This window comes from Coregonus lavaretus, assembly GCF_964263955.1.
Source record: "Coregonus lavaretus genome assembly, chromosome: 9".
NCBI lineage: Eukaryota > Metazoa > Chordata > Actinopteri > Salmoniformes > Salmonidae > Coregonus > Coregonus lavaretus.
In genome coordinates this window covers 26905459-26923462 of record NC_139996.1, presented here as the reverse complement: position 1 = coordinate 26923462, position 18004 = coordinate 26905459, and the positions used below count along the sequence as shown (strand labels likewise).

Here is an 18004-nt window from a genome sequence, read left to right as displayed (position 1 = left end):
ACCCCCTTTGCAGCGTATCGAAAGTTCTCGGCCTTTCTTCCAGACTCCAGCAGCCTAGACAACTGTCAGATGCTAGACAGAGCAACGAGCAAGCAACACAGCAAAGTGGACCCCTGGATTTATTAGCGAGCTAAGCAACTCAACCGCACACCTTCAGTTTGGAGACTGGTGCACAACGATTGACATCCGGCATAATTTGCTGCAAACCCAAAATATAACTAACGAGAAGCTGATTCTTATAGCCATCTAAGGTTATCTTTGATTTGTGGCGCAGCTAGCCTGCACAACCCAGTTGGTATCTAGATCTAATCTAGGCGGTCGAAACTTGAAGTTGTGTGGTTTGCTCGTTAACGTCAGCTAGCTGAGAAGGAGAGGTTTTCAGAAAGTGCTCCAGGGCTATGACTGCGGAAGAGGTGACCAACGAAGGACCGAACATCCCATTCACGATGGAGGGAGAGGATATCACGCAGAAGAAAGATGGAGGGGTTTTAAAGGTAACTGAACTAGCAAGCGGTCGACACTAGTTACCACTGCCACAAAGTCTTAAACCCCGCCTATTTCTAACATGTATCTTCTTAAAAGGTGGTTTTAAACCTAACTGTAACTCTAACCTTAACCACATTGCTAACCTTACACCTAACCCTAACCTTAAATTAGAACCAAAAAGCACATTGTTGTTGTCATTCATTTGTACGATATAGCCAATGTTGACTTTGCAGCTGTGTTAACTAGTGGAAACCCCTAGCGAGCCAACAAGCTAACGTTAGCTTGCTCGCTATCTAGCCAATAGCAATTCATTGAATGGCATAACCAGCTACCTAACCTAGCTAGCTTGACTGAAAAACATTCTAAGATATTCTGGTCAATTGGCTACAGTAGGGTAATTTAGATTAGTGAGATGATTTTGCAGCGCAGTCCATGATCTATTTGCAACATTTGGGGTTTGCTACTGTAGTTATATCTAGCTAGCTATTGGGCTAAACTTAACTAATTTATTGGCTTGCTCCTCACATCGTGACATCATCACCTCGAACAAGTTAGCTAGCTTCCCCACCAGCCCAGCTTCCCACAATAGTATCCAGGTGCAGACCCGCAGCAGCCTGTGACTAAAACTACCCTGTCACTAAAACCATAATATCGCGATCTACTGGCTGTGGTTAACCCAGGGGAGAATGACTGCCCCCTCTCGTTGACGCCAGGAAGTTAAAGGCCGACCGCGGTACTACAGGCATTGTTATCAGAAAACATAGAAATTCGCAATCTTAGTGTAAATACATTTCGAAGACAATCATGGTACCAATTTTTGTTCTGTATGTCCTTGAACCGATTATTTATTTTTTAAATCGCACGGATTATCATTTAGTAGCTAATGGCAGCCAGCAGTATAAGGGGGCAGCACTGAGCTAGCCTGCAACGTTACTTCCTGGAATGGCTCGAACTGCGCTTTTTATGTCTTCATAGACAGGTTGGTTGTTTAAATGCATCGTTATAGTTGTTGGTTAGCTAGCTAGCGAATTTTAGTTATATTAGCATAGAAGTGACATCAGTCAAACACCCCAAAACAAGATATGGTATCAATAACAAGATAAAATGAGGCTACAGTAAACATATCCTCCCCTCACGAATGATGCAGCTCCCCCCTTGGGTCAATCAGTGTAATTTTGCAAATGAGGGATCTCTATAGCGAGACACATTATTCACCCAAGTTTTGTCAAAATCGGGCCAGTGGTGTCTGAGATATCGAGTGTGATTAACATAAATACATTTCCTCTCCTTCCCTATATCCCTTTCCTTATCTCCAAGCCTTTCCTAGCTCCCTTTTCCTAGCTTCCTTTCCTCATTTTCTTTCCTAGATTCCTTTACTCCTTTCCTCGCTAGTTTATTTTCCTTCTTTCCTAGCTTCCTTTCCTTTCCTAGCTTCCTTTCCTTCCCTACCTCCCTTTTCTCCCTCCATCCCTATCTCCCTTTCTTTGTATCCTTTCCTTTTCCTAGCTCCCTTTCCTAGCTCCCTTTCCTAGATTCCTTTCCTCCTTTCCTTTACTCTTTTCCTAGCTCCCTTTATTTTCCTCCTTTCCAAGCTTCCTTTCCTCCTTTCCTGGGATTAACCACAGCCAGTAGAGAGGAAAATTAAGGGAGATGGGGCGGTAGGAAAATAAGATAAGGAGGTAGGAAAGGAAGCTAGGAAAGGAGGAAAAGGGAGCTAGGAAAGAAAAGGAGTTCACATGTACAGTACATTCGGAAAGTATTCAGACCCCTTGACTCTTTCCACATTTTGTTACGTTGCAGCCTTATTCTAAAATGGATAAAATTATATATTTTTCTCATCAATCTACACACAATACCCCATAATGACAAAGGGAAAACAGGTTTTTAGAAATGTTTGCAAATGTATAAAAAAAAAAAAAAAGATACCTTATTTACATAAGTATTCAGACCCTTTGCTATGAGATTCGAAATTGAGCTCAGGTGCATCCTATTTCCATTGATCGTCCTTGAGATGTTTCTACAACTCGATTGAAGTCCACCTGTGGTAAATTCAATTGATTGGACATGATTTGGAAAAGCACACACCTGTCTATATAAGGTCCCACAGTTGAAAGTGCATGTCAGAACAAAAACCAAGCCAATGAGGTCGAAGGAATTGTCCGTAGAGCTCAGAGACAGGATTGTGTCGAGGCACAGAACTGGGGAAGGGTACCAAAAAATGTCTGCAGCATTGAAGGTCCCCAAGAACACCGTGGCCTCCATTATTCTTAAATGGAAGAAGTTTAGAACCAATAAGACTCTTCCTAGAGCTGGCTGCCTGGCCAAACTGAGCAATCAGGGGAGTAGTGCCTTGGTCAGGGAGGTGATCAAGAACCCGATGGTCACTCTGACAGAGCTCCAGAGTTACTCTGTGGAGATGGGAGAACCTTCCAGAAGTACAACTATCTCTGCAGCACTCCACCAGACGGTAGAGTGGCCAGACGGAGCCACTCCTCAGTAAAAGGCACATGACAGCCTGCATGGAGTTTGCCAAAAAGCACCTAAAGGACTCTCAGACCATGAGAAACAAGATTCTCTGGTCTGATGAAACTAAGATTGAGCTCTTTGGCCTGAATGCCAAGCGTAATGTCTGGAGGAAACCTGGCACCATCTCTACGGTGAAGCATGGTGGTGGCAGCATCATGCTGTGAGGATGTTTTTCAGCGGCAGGGACTGGGAAATTAATCAGGATCGAGGGAAAGATGAACGCAGCGAAGTACAGAGAGATCCTTGATGAAAACCTGCTCCACAGCGCTCAGGACCTCCGACTGGAGAAAAGTTTCACCTTCCAACAGGACATCGACCCTAAGCACACAGCCAAGACAACGCAGGAGTGGCTTCGGGACAAGTCTCTGAATGTCTTTGAGTGGCCCAGCCAGAGCCCGGACTTGAACCCGATCGAACATCTCTGGAGAGACCTGAAAATGGCTGTGCAGCGACGCTCCCCATCCAATCTGACAGAGCTTGAGAGGATCTGCAGAGAAGAATGGGAGAAACTCCCCAAATACAGGTGTGCCAAGCTTGTAGTGTCATATCCAAGAAGACTCAAGGCCGTAATCACTGCCAAAGGTGCTTCAACAAAGTTCTGAGTAAAGGGTCTGAATACTTATGTAAATGTGATATTTTTATTTTTGTTACATTTGCAAAAATTTCTAAAAACAGTTTTTGCTTTGTCATTATGGGGTATTGTGTGTAGATTGATGAGCGGGAAAAACGATTTAGTCCATTTTAGAATAAGGCTGTAACGTAACAAAATGTGGAAAAAGTCTGAACTTTCAGAATGTACTGTATGTGGTAGGGATTATGGTGCTTTCACGACAACTGAGAACTCAGAAAAAACGAGTTCAAGGGAAGGAGGAGAGGAGAAAGAAAAGACAAGGGAGGTAGGAAAGAAAGTGAGGAAAGGGAGATGGGGAAGGAGGAGAGGAAATGGAGGTAGGAAAGGAAGTTAGTAAAGGAGAAAAGGAAGCTAGGAAAGTTGTAAAGGAAAGGGAGCAAGAAGAGGAGAAAAGGAATCTAGGAAAGAAAGAGGTTCACATATATGTGGTAGGGATAAACCATGGCCAGTAGAGAGGAAAGGAAAGGAAGAAGAAAAGGAATCTATGAAAGGAGGCAGGGCATAAAATTACAATTTTGGTCCACCAGCCACTGTAGCAGGTAGATAAAAAGATCTACCAGCCACTCAGATCTTTTACCAGCCAAAATGTATATTTTTTCTGCAAAAATTACACTAACAAAACACACAAAAAACGGATGAGCTTGCTTTGTAATGTTTCTAAAACAATACATGTGTTACTACACTGCTCAAAAAAATAAAGGGAACACTAAAATAACACATCCTAGATCTGAATGAATGAAATAATCTTATTAAATACTTTTTTCTTTACATAGTTGAATGTGCTGACAACAAAATCACACAAAAATTATCAATGGAAATCAAATGTATCAACCCATGGAGGTCTGGATTTGGAGTCACCCTCAAAATTAAAGTGGAAAACCACACTACAGGCTGATCCAACTTTGATGTAATGTCCTTAAAACAAGTCAAAATGAGGCTCAGTAGTGTGTGTGGCCTCCACGTGCCTGTATGACCTCCCTACAACGCCTGGGCATGCTCCTGATGAGGTGGCGGATGGTCTCCTGAGGGATCTCCTCCCAGACCTGGACTAAAGCATCCGCCAACTCCTGGACAGTCTGTGGTGCAACGTGGCGTTGGTGGATGGAGCGAGACATGATGTCCCAGATGTGCTCAATTGGATTCAGGTCTGGGGAACGGGCGGGCCAGTCCATAGCATCAATGCCTTCCTCTTGCAGGAACTGCTGACACACTCCAGCCGGTCTAGCATTGTCTTGCATTAGGAGGAACCCAGGGCCAACCGCACCAGCATATGGTCTCACAAGGGGTCTGAGGATCTCATCTCGGTACCTAATGGCAGTCAGGCTACCTCTGGCGAGCACATGGAGGGCTGTGCGGCCCCGCAAAGAAATGCCACCCCACACCATGACTGACCCACCGCCAAACCGGTCATGCTGGAGGATGTTGCAGGCAGCAGAACGTTCTCCACGGCGTCTCCAGACTCTGTCACGTCTGTCACATGTGCTCAGTGTGAACCTACTTTCATCTGTGAAGAGCACAGGGCGCCAGTGGCGAATTTGCCAATCTTGGTGTTCTCTGGCAAATGCCAAACGTCCTGCACGGTGTTGGGCTGTAAGCACAACCCCCACCTGTGTATGTCGGGCCCTCATACCACCCTCATGGAGTCTGTTTCTGACCGTTTGAGCAGACACATTGTTACGTTAATTATTTAACAAAACTATTTCAGTGTCTCGGTGCGTCTCCCAAAAGGTTGTAAGTCTTTTGGGATTTAAGTAACGGACAGAGTCTCGATCTGCATAGTCAGAGATTTATTCATTGAGAATTCTGTCATCACAATTTCAGAGTCCATATTTTATAGTCATACGTCATACAAAAAAATCCCTCCCCTCTGTAGGGGGGCTGTAGTTTTCCACTCTAAAACTGCTCTCCTGACCATCAGTTCACACACACACACACACACACACACACACACACACACACACACACACACATATACACACATGCATACACACATAAATACACACACACTTTCTTATCATAGCCTACTACCTGCATTCCTCAGTTATTGCCGTTCTCACAATATTCTGCACCATGTTTTCATAACAGTTTCTCTACTCCCTAAATTCCTCAGTTATCAGTTGCCTTTGTTGTCTGGCCTAACTCTTACTCACATTGCTAAATAGTGGCTCAATGCCATAGCCTTTACTGGTCCTACACTCACACATTTCTAACACATTATTCACAGTTTCAGGGTGTAATAATTAGTCATTAATAATTAATCTATCACACATGCACATTTGTGGCCTGCTGGAGGTCATTTTGCAGGGCTCTGGCAGTGCTCCTCCTGCTCCTCCTTGCACAAAGGCGGAGGTAGCGGTCCTGCTGCTGGGTTGTTGCCCTCCTACGGCCTCCTCCACGTCTCCTGATGTACTGGCCTGTCTCCTGGTAGCGCCTCCATGCTCTGGACACTACGCTGACAGACACAGCAAACCTTCTTGCCACAGCTCGCATTGATGTGCCATCCTGGATGAGCTGCACTACCTGAGCCACTTGTGTGGGTTGTAGACTCCGTCTCATGCTACCACTAGAGTGAAAGCACCGCCAGCATTCAAAAGTGACCAAAACATCAGCCAGGAAGCATAGGAACTGAGAAGTGGTCTGTGGTCACCACCTGCAAAACCAGTCCTTTATTGGGGGTGTCTTGCTAATTGCCTATAATTTCCACCTGTTGTCTATTCCATTTGCACAACAGCATGTGAAATTTATTGTCAATCAGTGTTGCTTCCTAAGTGGACAGTTTGATTTCACAGAAGTGTGATTGACTTGGAGTTACATTGTGTTGTTTAAGTGTTCCCTTTATTTTTTTGAGCAGTGTATTAAGAAATTGTGTGATTGTTTAATTTCATTTTTTGTGACCTGATTCTTGTAACCAAAATATCACAGATGAGACAAACATTTTCACCTGCCCCTTTAAGGTTGGGGGTTACCATGGTAACGTGGCATGTTTGTACCTGTGAGATTGAGTCTGACTAGTAGAAGTGTTGTCTTCTCTTCCCAAGCAGTTGAAACTCAAACATAGAAATATAACCTAGCTTGTGAACGAAAACAATGTAAATGGCCAAGAAACACAATGACAAAGTCTCACTTCAGTAGACTTTCGTTTCAAGTAAATTAGACTAACTTTTATGCCTACAAATTAATATTTCACTCAGCTCTTCACGTGCGCACAGCCCCCAGCCAGGCAGTGTTGCAGTGCGAGGTGGAATAGGCTATAAAGTATTTGTAGTTCTTTGACTTTGTGCGATTTTAATTTACCAGCTATGAAACGAAATGGCAGCAACACTTAAACAGCTACTGCAGCAATTATTTTACTATAAATGTGATCATACTTGACTTTTTATTCACAAATGCGATTAAAATGCTTGCACTGTGGAGCCCTGACCACCCATGAGGAAAGGAATCTAGGAAAGAAAAGTTCACATGTATGTGGTAGGGATAAACCACGGCCATTAGATGGTGATAGTATTGGTTTTAGTGACAGGCTAGTTTTAGTCACAGGCTGCTGTGGGGCTGCAGCTGGATGCATCTTCTGCAGCTAACTATCACATGTCTAGTCATCCCTATTCATTGTGAAGATTTAGCAGTGATCTAGCAGTGTCTTAGTTTTGGCTGGAAGGTTCTGGCCTGGGTATAAGCATTTCGTGGTTTCTTGTTTGTCAGCAAACGTATCTCGTTACCTGGACGTTTTCTAGAATGCCAAGAACATATGCTATTTACTTAGCTAGCAGTAGTAAGCTAGCAAGCCTGCCATATTCGGGATACACACAGCTGCTTGGAGGGGTGTGTGTGGAGATTCTCCTTCTGGTTTTGGTGACCTGACCCTGCCCTGCTGAATATCCTATTTCTGCAGACAGTGTGGCTGGTCACTGCTGATACTGAGAAGGGTGTGTGTGTGAGAGACTGTCAGTCAGTCTGTCCCATGGTGTATTTCCTACAGGCAGACTTGCAACACATGGTGTCTCATCAGACAGTTCCCACATTTCCACATCATCACACAAATACATCACCTCTTGAACAGTTTTAGAGCCCACAGCCCAAGACCTAAACACAACAGCAGCCCAAAGTACTAGAATGCATAGAGTAAACATGCACCTGTTAAGAAACGGACTGTTAGAACTGTTAAGGCTCCTGTATGGTTGAAAGAGACGGGGCAAAAGGAGTGGCTAATAAGTCTGCCTGCACATCTGACTGGCTGACTTACTGCAAATTGAGACATTATGTGACTAAACTCAACAAAAAGAAGAAACTGTATTATGAAGCCAAGATCAATGATATAAAGAATGATGGGGGAAAAAAAACTTTGGAGGACTTTTTAAATGAAATTATGGGCAGAAAGACAAATTCAACTCAATCTTTCATCGAATCAGATGGCTTATTCATCACAACCATTTGATCTTGCCAATTATTTTAATGATTACTTCATTGGCAAAGTGGGCAAACTTAGGCAGAAAATGCCAACAACGAAGAGTGAGCCATCATATTCATGCTTAAAAAAAAAATAATGAAAGAAAAGCATTGCAAGTTTGAATTTTGTAAAGTTAGTGTGGAAGAAAATGATCAATGACAAACCTCCTGGCATTGACAACTTAGATGGAAATCTACTGAGGATGGTAGCTGACTATAGCCACTCATATCTGTCATATATTTAATCTGAGCCTAGAGGAAAGTATTTGTCCTCAGGCCTGGAGGGAAGCCAAAGTAATTCCGCTACCCAAGAGTGGTAAAGCGGCCTTTACTAGTTCTAACAGCAGACCTATAAACTTGCTGCCAGCTCTTAGCAAACTGTTGGAAAGAATTGTGTTTAACCAAATACAATGCTATTTCTCTGTAAACAAATTAACAACAGACTTTCAGCGTGCTTATAGAGTAGGGCACTCAACATGTACTGCACTGGCACAAATGACTGATAATTGGTTGAAAGAAATTGATAATAAGATTGTGGGAGCTGTACTGTTAGATTTCAGTGCAGCCTTTGATATTGACCATAACCTGTTGTTGAAAACGTATGTGTTATGGCTTTTCAACCTCTGCCATATCGTGGATTCAGAGCTATATATCTAATAGAACTGAGGGTTTTCTTTAATGGAAGCTTCACTAATGTCAAACATGTAAAGTGTGGTGTACCGCAGGGCAGCTCTCTAGGCCCTCTACTCTTTTCTATTTTTACCAATGCCACTGGCATTAAACAAAGTGTGTGTGTCCATGTATGCTGATGATTCAACCATATATGCATCAGCAACCACAGCTAAAGTCACTGAAACCCTTAACAAAGAGTTTAGTCTGTTTTGGAATGGGTGGCCAGTAATAAACTGGTCCTGAACATCTCTAAAACTAAGAGCATTGTATTTGGTACAAATCATTCCCTAAGCTCTAGACCTCAGCTGAATCTGGTAATGAATGGTGTGGCTGTTGAGACAAAATTACTTGGCGTTACCTTAAATTGTAAACTGGCATGGTCAAAACATATAGATTCAATGGTTGTAAAGATGGGGGAGAGGTCTGTCTGTAATAAAGAGATGCTCTGCATTTTTGACACCACATTCCAAAAAGCAAGTCCTGCAGGCTCTACCTTTGTCTTATCTTGATTATTGTCCAGTCGTGTGGTCCAGTGCTGCAAGGAAATACCTAGTTAAGCTGCAGCTGGCCCAGAACAGAGTGGCACATCTTGCTCTTCATTGTAATCAGAGGACTGATATAAATACTATGCATGCCAGTCGCTCTTGGCTAAGAGCTGAGGAGTGACTGACTGCATCACTTCTTCTTTTTATAAGAAACATTCCAAATTGTTTGCGTAGTCAACTTACACACAGCTTTGACACACACACACTTACCCCACCAGATATGCCACCAGAGGTCTTTTCACAGTCCCCAAATCCAGAACAAATTCAAGAAAGCGTACAGTATTATATAGCGCCATTATTCCATATTGCTCAAATAAACAGCAAACCTGGTTTCAAAAAACAGATAAAGCAACACCTAACGGCACAACGCCTCCCCCCTATTTGACCTAGATAGTTTGTGTGTATGTATTGGTATTGATATGTAGGCTACGTGTAATTTTTTATTGATGTTGTTCTGTCCTTGAGCTGTTCTTGTCTATTAATGTTCTGTATTATGTCATGTTTTGTGTGGACCCCAGGAAGAGTAGCTGCTGCTGTTGCAACAGCTAATGGGGATCCTAATAAAATACCGAACACTACCACAGACATACTGTGCCATACCCTGCTACAGCACAACTAACCTTCAGTGTCTCTCTTTCCCTCTCTCCCTCCCCTCCATCTCTAGTTGGTGAAGCAGGAAGGCACGGGGACAGAGCTGCCTATGACGGGGGACAAGGTGTTTGTTCACTATGTTGGCACGCTGCTGGATGGAACCCCATTTGACTCCAGTCGCGAACGAGGAGAGAAGTTCTCCTTTGAGCTGGGCAAAGGTGTGTGTGTGTATCAAATGTGTGTCTGTGTGTAAGTATAAGCCAGGTGATCAAGGCATTTGACCTGGGTGTAGCTACTATAAGTGTTTGTGTGTGTGTAGGTCAGGTCATCAAGGCGTGGGACCTGGGAGTGGCTACTATGAAAGTAGGAGAGATCAGCCAGCTGATCTGTAAACCAGAGTACGCTTACGGCACCGCCGGCAGCCCCCCGAAGATACCCCCCAATGCTACTCTTGTCTTCCAGGTAACCTTCTGTCTGTCTGTGTGAACATTGACGTTTGACTTTGTGAGTGCTTAAATTTATGTTTAGTGTGTGTGTGTGTGTGTGTGTGTTAGGTGGAGCTGTTTGAGTTTCGAGGGGAGGACATCACTGAGGGAGAGGATGGAGGAATCATCCGTCGCATCATCACTAAGGGAGAGGGATACTCCAAACCTAACGAAGGAGCTGCCGTAGAAGGTACACACACAAACATATCGTCATCAATAAGGAACAGGGATATTCCAAACCAAACGAAGACCTACTGTACAGGATACAAGCTCTCACACCTTTCTCTGTCTCTTTCCCCTGCAGTGTGTGTGGAGGGCAGCTGTGAGGGCAAGGTCTTTGACCAGAGGGAGCTGAAGTTTGAGTTGGGAGATGGAAAGAGCCTGGGTCTGCCAAATGGAGTGGAGAAAGCCCTGACTGCCATGGAAAAGGGAGAGGAGTCACTCTTTATCATCAAACCCAAGTAATACACACACACCCACAATTACAAACCTAGTCTACATACTATGTTGTTATTTTGAGAAATGTGTAGTGGTGTGTTCTCTGGGTATATTGGCCGAGTTGTGTGACTGTGTATGTATGGATATCTAATTGTAGTGTGTGTAGATATGGATTTCTAAGTGTGTGTGTGTGTGTGTGTAGGTATGGCTATGGAAACACAGGAAGCAGCAAGTACAGTATTCCTGGTGGAGCCACTCTGCAGTACAAACTCAAACTGACCGCCTTCGAGAAGGTATGACCCCTCACCCTTTAGCCATATCAACCAGAGGGTCCTGTCCAGAAACATGCCTTAGGCATTTTATTCATGACATTTCCAAACCATTTGCCTACTAAGTGTGCCCCAGATAAGTCTGGTGTTCTGAGAGGTGATTTGCTGACTGACTGAAGCATTTCCTGTTCCCCAGGCCAAGGAATCCTGGGAGATGAACTCAGCAGAGAAACTGGAGCAGAGTATCATCATCAAGGAGAAGGGAACACAGTACTTCAAGGTCTAGATTTAGATTTTAGTCATTTAGCAGACCCTCTTATCCAGAGCGACTTACAGGAGCAATTAGGATTAAGTACCTTGCTCAAGGGCACATCGACAGGTTCTTAACCGCTAGGCTACCTGTGGGTGGGTGGGTGGGTGGGTTGGAGGGAGGAGAGAAGTAGCTTCAAGCAGCAGTGCAGTATAACCAGCCAGGTCGCCCGTGATACAAGTCAGTATTAGACGTCCAGCCATGTCTGAGGATGTCGGGAAATGATGTGGAAACTGGCCACTAGGAGCAACAGTAAGCGCTGTTACCTTCAAATAGGTTTCGATTTTGCTAGGGCAGTGGGGTTGGCGGATGGGCATCTGCTTCTGGTGCAAAAGGTTGCATGTTTGAATCCAGCGATAGAAAGTTATTTTTGAGATTTTTGTTTTAAGCTTATCCCAAACCTTAACCCTTACCTTAACCATTTGGAGTTAATGCCTAACCTTAACATTTCAGAGATAATGCCTAAACTTAACCATAAACGTAACCTTAAACACTTTGAAATTTGACATTTGAGAAACCTGGATGAACATCTAATTCTGACGTGAGACTGTGCGAGCTTGTTTAGTATAACAGGATTGTGTGTGTGTGTGTGTAGGAGGGGAAGCATCGCCAAGCGGCTGTCCAGTATAACAGGATTGTGTGTGTGTGTGTGTAGGAGGGGAAGCATCGCCAAGCGGCTGTCCAGTATAACAGGATTGTGTGTGTGTGTGTGTAGGAGGGGAAGCATCGCCAAGCGGCTGTCCAGTATAACAGGATTGTGTGTGTGTGTGTGTGTAGGAGGGGAAGCATCGCCAAGCGGCTGTCCAGTATAAGAGGATTGTGTGTGTGTGTGTGTGTAGGAGGGGAAGCATCGCCAAGCGGCTGTCCAGTATAACAGGATTGTGTGTGTGTGTGTGTGTGTAGGAGGGGAAGCATCGCCAAGCGGCTGTCCAGTATAACAGGATTGTGTGTGTGTGTGTGTAGGAGGGGAAGCATCGCCAAGCGGCTGTCCAGTATAAGAGGATTGTGTCATGGCTGGAGAATGAATCAAGTTTGCCCGAGGGGGAGGAGCAGAAAGCTAGAGCCCTGCGATTGGCTGCTCACCTCAACCTGGCCATGTGCTTCATCAAGCTACAGGAACCAAGCTCTGCCTTCGACAACTGTGACAAGGTACACATGCACACTCACTCAGGAGACACACACCTGACCTGACTGTATCTGAACCTATCTGACATCCCAAATATTCCACATCACACCTATTCCCCGACCTACTTTTGGTTTCTGCTCTCTCTCTCACGTGTATGCGAAGGCCCTGGAGCTGGACGAGGCCAATGAAAAGGCTCTATTCCGGAGGGGGGAGGCGCTGTTTGCCATGAAGGAGTTTGATAGGGCGAGAGCAGACTTCCAACGCGTCACACAACTTTATCCTAGCAACAAGGCCGCCAAGAGCCAGGTACTGTACTAGAATGGTCTTTGTGTACCCCCGTCTAAACTTCCCTCTCATCTGGATGTCCATCTCTCTGATCCGGGGCTCTCTGTCTTCCCTCCCAGGTGGCTCTGTGCCAGAAGCAGATTAAGGAGCAGCATGAGAAGGACAAGAGGCTCTACGCCAACATGTTCCAGAAGTTTGCAGAGAGAGACGCCAAGGTGAGTCAAACAGCCCTTAGTCCCTACACATTTCCTGTAGCCTCAAGGTGAGTTGAGATGGAATACTGAGGAGACATCAGAACAGGGCTGAAGTTTTCTAAATTAACCACTAGAGGGCAGACTAACCCACACTTAGCATCATATCTTTTAATTTTAATTTTACAATGACGGCCTACCCCGGCCAAACCTGGACAACGCTGGGCCAATTGTGCGCCGCCCTATAGGACTCATAATCACGACCGGATTGTGATACAGCCTGGAATCTAACCAGGGTCTGTAGTCACGCCTCTAGCACTGAGATGCAGTGCCTTAGACCACTGCGCCACTCGGGAGCCCATATAAGAAAGTGTTCCATAGGGATGCTGGCCATGTTGACTCCAATGCTTCCCACAGTTGTCAAGTTGGCTGGATGTCCTTTGGGTGGTGGACCATTCTTGATACACACAGGAAACTGTTGAGTGTGAAAAACCCAGCAGCATTGCAGTTCTTGACATACTCACACCGGTGCGCCTGGCACCTACTACCATACCCCGTTCAAAGGCACTTAAATATTTTGTCTTGCCCATTCACACTCTGAATGGCACACATACACAATCCATGTCTCATTGTCTCGAGGCTTAATCCTTCTTTAACCTGTCTCCTCCCCTTCATCTACACTGAAGTGGATTTAACAAGTGACATCAATAAGGGATCATAGCTTTCACCTGGTCAACCTATGTCATGGAAAGAGCATGTTCTTAATGTTTTGTATACTCAGTGTAAATGTACTGTTTTTTAATGTCTCTCTCTTTCTCTCTGCTGTGATGAACAGAAGGAGGCTGACAAGGGGACGGAGAACGTAGGAGGGATGGAAGTGGAGGAGAGTGGAGGACAGGAGTAATGGCTGCTGGAGAAAGATGTGGCAGTCTGTCTGTCATGAATACTTTTAAAACTTCATACATTTATGTTTATAAAGAGAGAACGTGTTTGTGTTTGTGAGAAGTGTGTGTGTCCATGGCTCAACTGTATCTCGTGTGTGTGTGTGTGTGTGTGTGTGTGTGTGTGTGTGTGTGTGTGTGTGTGTGTGTGTGTGTGTCTGCGTTCTATTGTCATGGCAGCTAGCTGGCTGGGTGGGCCTTCTGTAGCTGACTGCACTCGGGAGGTGTGGCTAAAAGGAGTGTCCCCCATCCCTCTGGTTAGCATGTAGCAGGCTGCCCCTCCCTCCACCACTCCGCCTCCCTCCACCACTCCCCCGCTCATAGAGCTCTTTGCTTAATGGAGTTGGAAGCCCAGTACTGGGTGTGTGCGTATTTGTGTGTGTGTAAACCCCCCTTCTTTCACCAAGCAAGGGCTAATCCCCAAACCCCCTTCTCTTCTCACCCCCTCCCCCTTCCAAGGCCAACTGATCAACTCCTGGGGACTGCTCCCTGTGTATGTGTGACTGCGTGTCTGCAGACAGTAGCAGCACCCTCTCTAGCAGCAGTCATGCTAACTAAGCGGTTGCTCTCTGCTTCTCAAACACACTGTATGTTCTTACCCTGGGTTTATGATTTCTCTTAACTGTTCTTCATGGGATGATGATTTACTTCACACCTAGAAGGGTGTGTGCGTGTGTGTGTGCGCAAGTGTGTGTGAAGCAGCTAACGCAGCTTCTCCTGGTCAGACTCAACCAGTATAAAGCTCAGTCACATTACATATATAGTCTTACTGTAGTCTGTCTGCATCCCAAATGATACTCTATACCTTGTAGATCAGGGATTCCCAAACTCCAGCTTGGGGCCCCCAATGGGTGCACGTTTTGGTTTTTGCTCTAGCACTACACAGCTGATTCAAATAATCAAAGCTTGATGATCAGTTGGTTAATTGAATTATCTGTGTAGTGCTAGGGCAAAAAACAAAACATGCACCCAGAGGGTGGGGCCCCAGGACCGAGTTTGGGAAACCCTGTTGTAGATGACACAATATGCCCTACTTTTTGACCAGTGGTCAGAGGTGGCTACTAAAGTAGTGCACTATATAGGTAATGGGTGTCATTTGAGATGCAGACTTACTGTAATCTTACTCTTACAGACAGCATCTCCAGCTCCAGCAGACCTGGCTCTAGGTTCAGCTAAACAAGGTCCTGTGGAGCAGGGCAGAGCAGCTAGGGAATGCGATTGGTCAGTGGGTGGGGTTTAGGGTGTCAACTGTGTGCTGGTTGGTTGGTTGGAGGGGGGGGGGGGGGGGTCTGTCTGATTGGAGCATCACGATTGGTTCTCAGACTGAAGGCTCTAACTCAGGGTTCTTCAATTCCGGTCCTGGAGGGCCGAAACACTTCTGTTTTTTATTTCTACCTGGTAGTTAATTGCACTCACCTGGTGTCCCAGGTCTGAATTAGCCCCTGATTAGAAGGAGAGGATGAAAAACAGAGGTGTTTCGGCCCTCCAGGACCGGAATTGAAGAACCCTGCTCTAACTGCTAATAAACAGAAATTACGCAAACTCTGGTCTCTGTGTCCTCATTTTTTGTACAAGGGTCAGTGTACCTTTTTATGGAGGACTAAAAGTGCCACAATTAAATAAATAAATACACCATTAAATAATTACTTAAATGTGTCATTAATTAATTCAAATTAGAATTAAATACATAAATGTGTAATTAAATGTATCATTAATTAATTCAAATACCGATTCATTTTATGTAAAATACATATATAATTATTTCACTATTTACATTTACATTTCATGATCCTGCATTGCAGTGATTCATGAATTACTTAAAACTGTCAAACTGACCCATCAAAGTCAGTGGGCGGGGCTAACGCGAATCTAGTCTGATCCATTGCTTTGGTCTGAAGTAGAGTAGGCCAACCTGGATAGAGACAATGGAGGATCTCCGTGAACTTTCCAGGGAGTTGGTTAGAGACATTTTAAACTTAGCAGAGGATGTAGAAGCAGGACCTGCTGACATTATCCGGAATTGATTTGTCTTGGCTTGATGCAGAGGGTAACCAATCAGGCGTTAGGTTCCGCCTACCAACTTTTGATGGGTCAGTTTGACAGTTTTAAGTAATTCAGGAAGCACTCCAACGCAGGACCATGAAATGTAAATGTAAATAGTGAAATTATTATATATGTATTTTACATAAAATGAATCGGTATTTGAATTAATTAATGACACATTTAATAACACATTTATGTATTTAATTCTAATTTTAATTAATTAATGACACATTTAAGTAATTATTTAATGGTGTATTTATTTATTTAATTGTGGCACTTTTAGTCCTCCATACCTTTTGGCCAATCGATTTTGTAGTATACAGTGGAAACGATAAAAGTAGTTTTTTCAAGACTGACAAAATTAAAATGCAAACTAATTGGGTAAACCAAAAGCAATCCTCCCAGTTGAGATATAATTTATTTGTCATGCATAATCGTTAGATGCTAAGCCGGTTCCTTGGGATGACCCTAAACCAACCCTTAACCGTTTCAAATGTAAACTTCAGTGGGGTGACATCAGATGTGGGTCCTCCCAAGCAAAAACCATGCATTACCCTGGCCATAACTAAAACCATATCTCAATCCCATTTTCACTCAACAGTTTGGCCTGTCAATCAATGTAGGTGGGGTTTTCAAAGAAGGGGGTGGGATGTTTGTGAGAGACAGTTGATAGAGCTCCAGACCTGTCTATCAATCACTGGGGGTGGTGTACCAGGAGGGGGTAGGGTGCTACTAGTGGCTAGGTGCTACTAGTGGCTAGGCCAAGGGTATTCAACTCTTACCCTACGAGGTCTGGAGCCTGCTGGTTTTCTGTTCTACCTGATCATTAATTGCACACACCTGGTGTCCCAGATCTAAATCTGTCCCTGATTAGAGGGGAACAATGAAAAAGCAGTGGCAATGGCTTCGAGGTCCAGAGTTGATTTTGAGGGGGCTAGGCTGTTCTGACAGGCACAACAGTTGGGTTTACTAAATCTGGTATGCACCATGGCAGTTTTAGCATGTTTGAAGGATCTGGCCTTTGAAGGGTCTGTGTGATGTATTATTTTTTTAAATCCTAAAGATAGTAATGATCTGATTATCTGGCAAAATTTTCTCTTTAATCCAGAGCAGTGCTCTCCAACCCTGTTCCTGGAGAACTACCGTCCTGTAGGTTTTCGCTCCAACCCTAATCTAGCACACCTAATAATTACCTGGTTTATAAGATGAATCAGGTCAGTTACAACTAGGGTTGGAGCAAAAACCTACAGGGTAGCTCTCCAGGAACAAGGTTGGAGAGCCCTGATCCAGAGCCATATAATCAGTATACGTGGCCCATGCAGAGCTCAAACCTACCACCCTCTTCTATAAACCAGCTATCTGAACCAGATCTGGATCGACATGATCCAGAGTTGTTGAAGTTATTGTTCACTCCTGAGTGGCGCAGTGGTCTAAGGCACTGCATCGCAGTGCTAACTGTGCCACTAGAGATCCTGGTTCGAATCCAGGCTCTGTCGCAGCCGGCCGCGACCGGGAGACTCATGGGCGGCGCACAATTGGCCCAGCGTCGTCCAGGGTAGGGGAGGGAATGGCCGGCAGGGATGTAGCTCAGTTGATAGAGCATGGCGTTTGCAACGCCAGGGTTGTGGGTTCGATTCCCACGGGGGGCCAGTATAAAAAAATATATATGTATTCACTAACTGTAAGTCGCTCTGGATAAGAGCGTCTGCTAAATGACTAAAATGTAAATGTAAATGTAATGTAAATGTTCTGTTAGCTGTGGATATGATCCCACCACAAACAGGAACTAGGCTAACTCAGATCACTAGACATATTTGTGTTCAGTTGGTGGTGGGTCAGTAGGGGTGTGTGTGGGTCAGTGGTACTGACCAGCAGCTAAACCTGTCTCTCCTTTCACCTGCATGGCTGCTTAGGTGGCCATGACATTATCAGGTGGCTCTACTTCCTGTTTCCTTCACACACAACTGTGTCCTGGTTTCCATCTCAATGAAAAAGTAAACATATGAAGGTCACATGCTGTGA

At 44.6% G+C, this 18004-nt stretch overlaps 1 protein-coding gene across 1 annotated transcript; it reads left to right on the top strand.

Annotated features, from left to right (window-relative positions):
* Positions 1-51: 51 nt before the first annotated feature.
* On the top strand, positions 52-15478 carry LOC311134691 (peptidyl-prolyl cis-trans isomerase FKBP4-like). Its single transcript, XM_084168448.1, has 12 exons — positions 52-494; positions 9968-10112; positions 10214-10356; positions 10449-10569; positions 10684-10840; positions 11020-11110; positions 11283-11366; positions 12360-12545; positions 12685-12828; positions 12927-13022; positions 13834-15268; positions 15443-15478. The coding sequence occupies exons 1-11, from the start codon at positions 399-401 to the stop codon at positions 13900-13902; spliced, it is 1332 nt and encodes a 443-aa protein (XP_084024574.1). The 5' UTR covers positions 52-398; the 3' UTR covers positions 13903-15268; positions 15443-15478.
* Positions 15479-18004: the final 2526 nt, after the last annotated feature.

What these genes read in the sequence shown, in the direction of transcription:
- LOC311134691 (XM_084168448.1), top strand. Translation starts at nt 399, where the DNA reads ATGACTGCGGAAGAGGTGACCAACGAAGGACCGAACATCCCATTCACG. An exon ending in CTCTTTATCATCAAACCCAA is followed by an intron (nt 10,841 to 11,019) that starts GTAATACACACA and finishes GTGTGTGTGTAG; the next exon opens with GTATGGCTATGGAAACACAG. An exon ending in ACAAGGCCGCCAAGAGCCAG is followed by an intron (nt 12,829 to 12,926) that starts GTACTGTACTAG and finishes CTTCCCTCCCAG; the next exon opens with GTGGCTCTGTGCCAGAAGCA.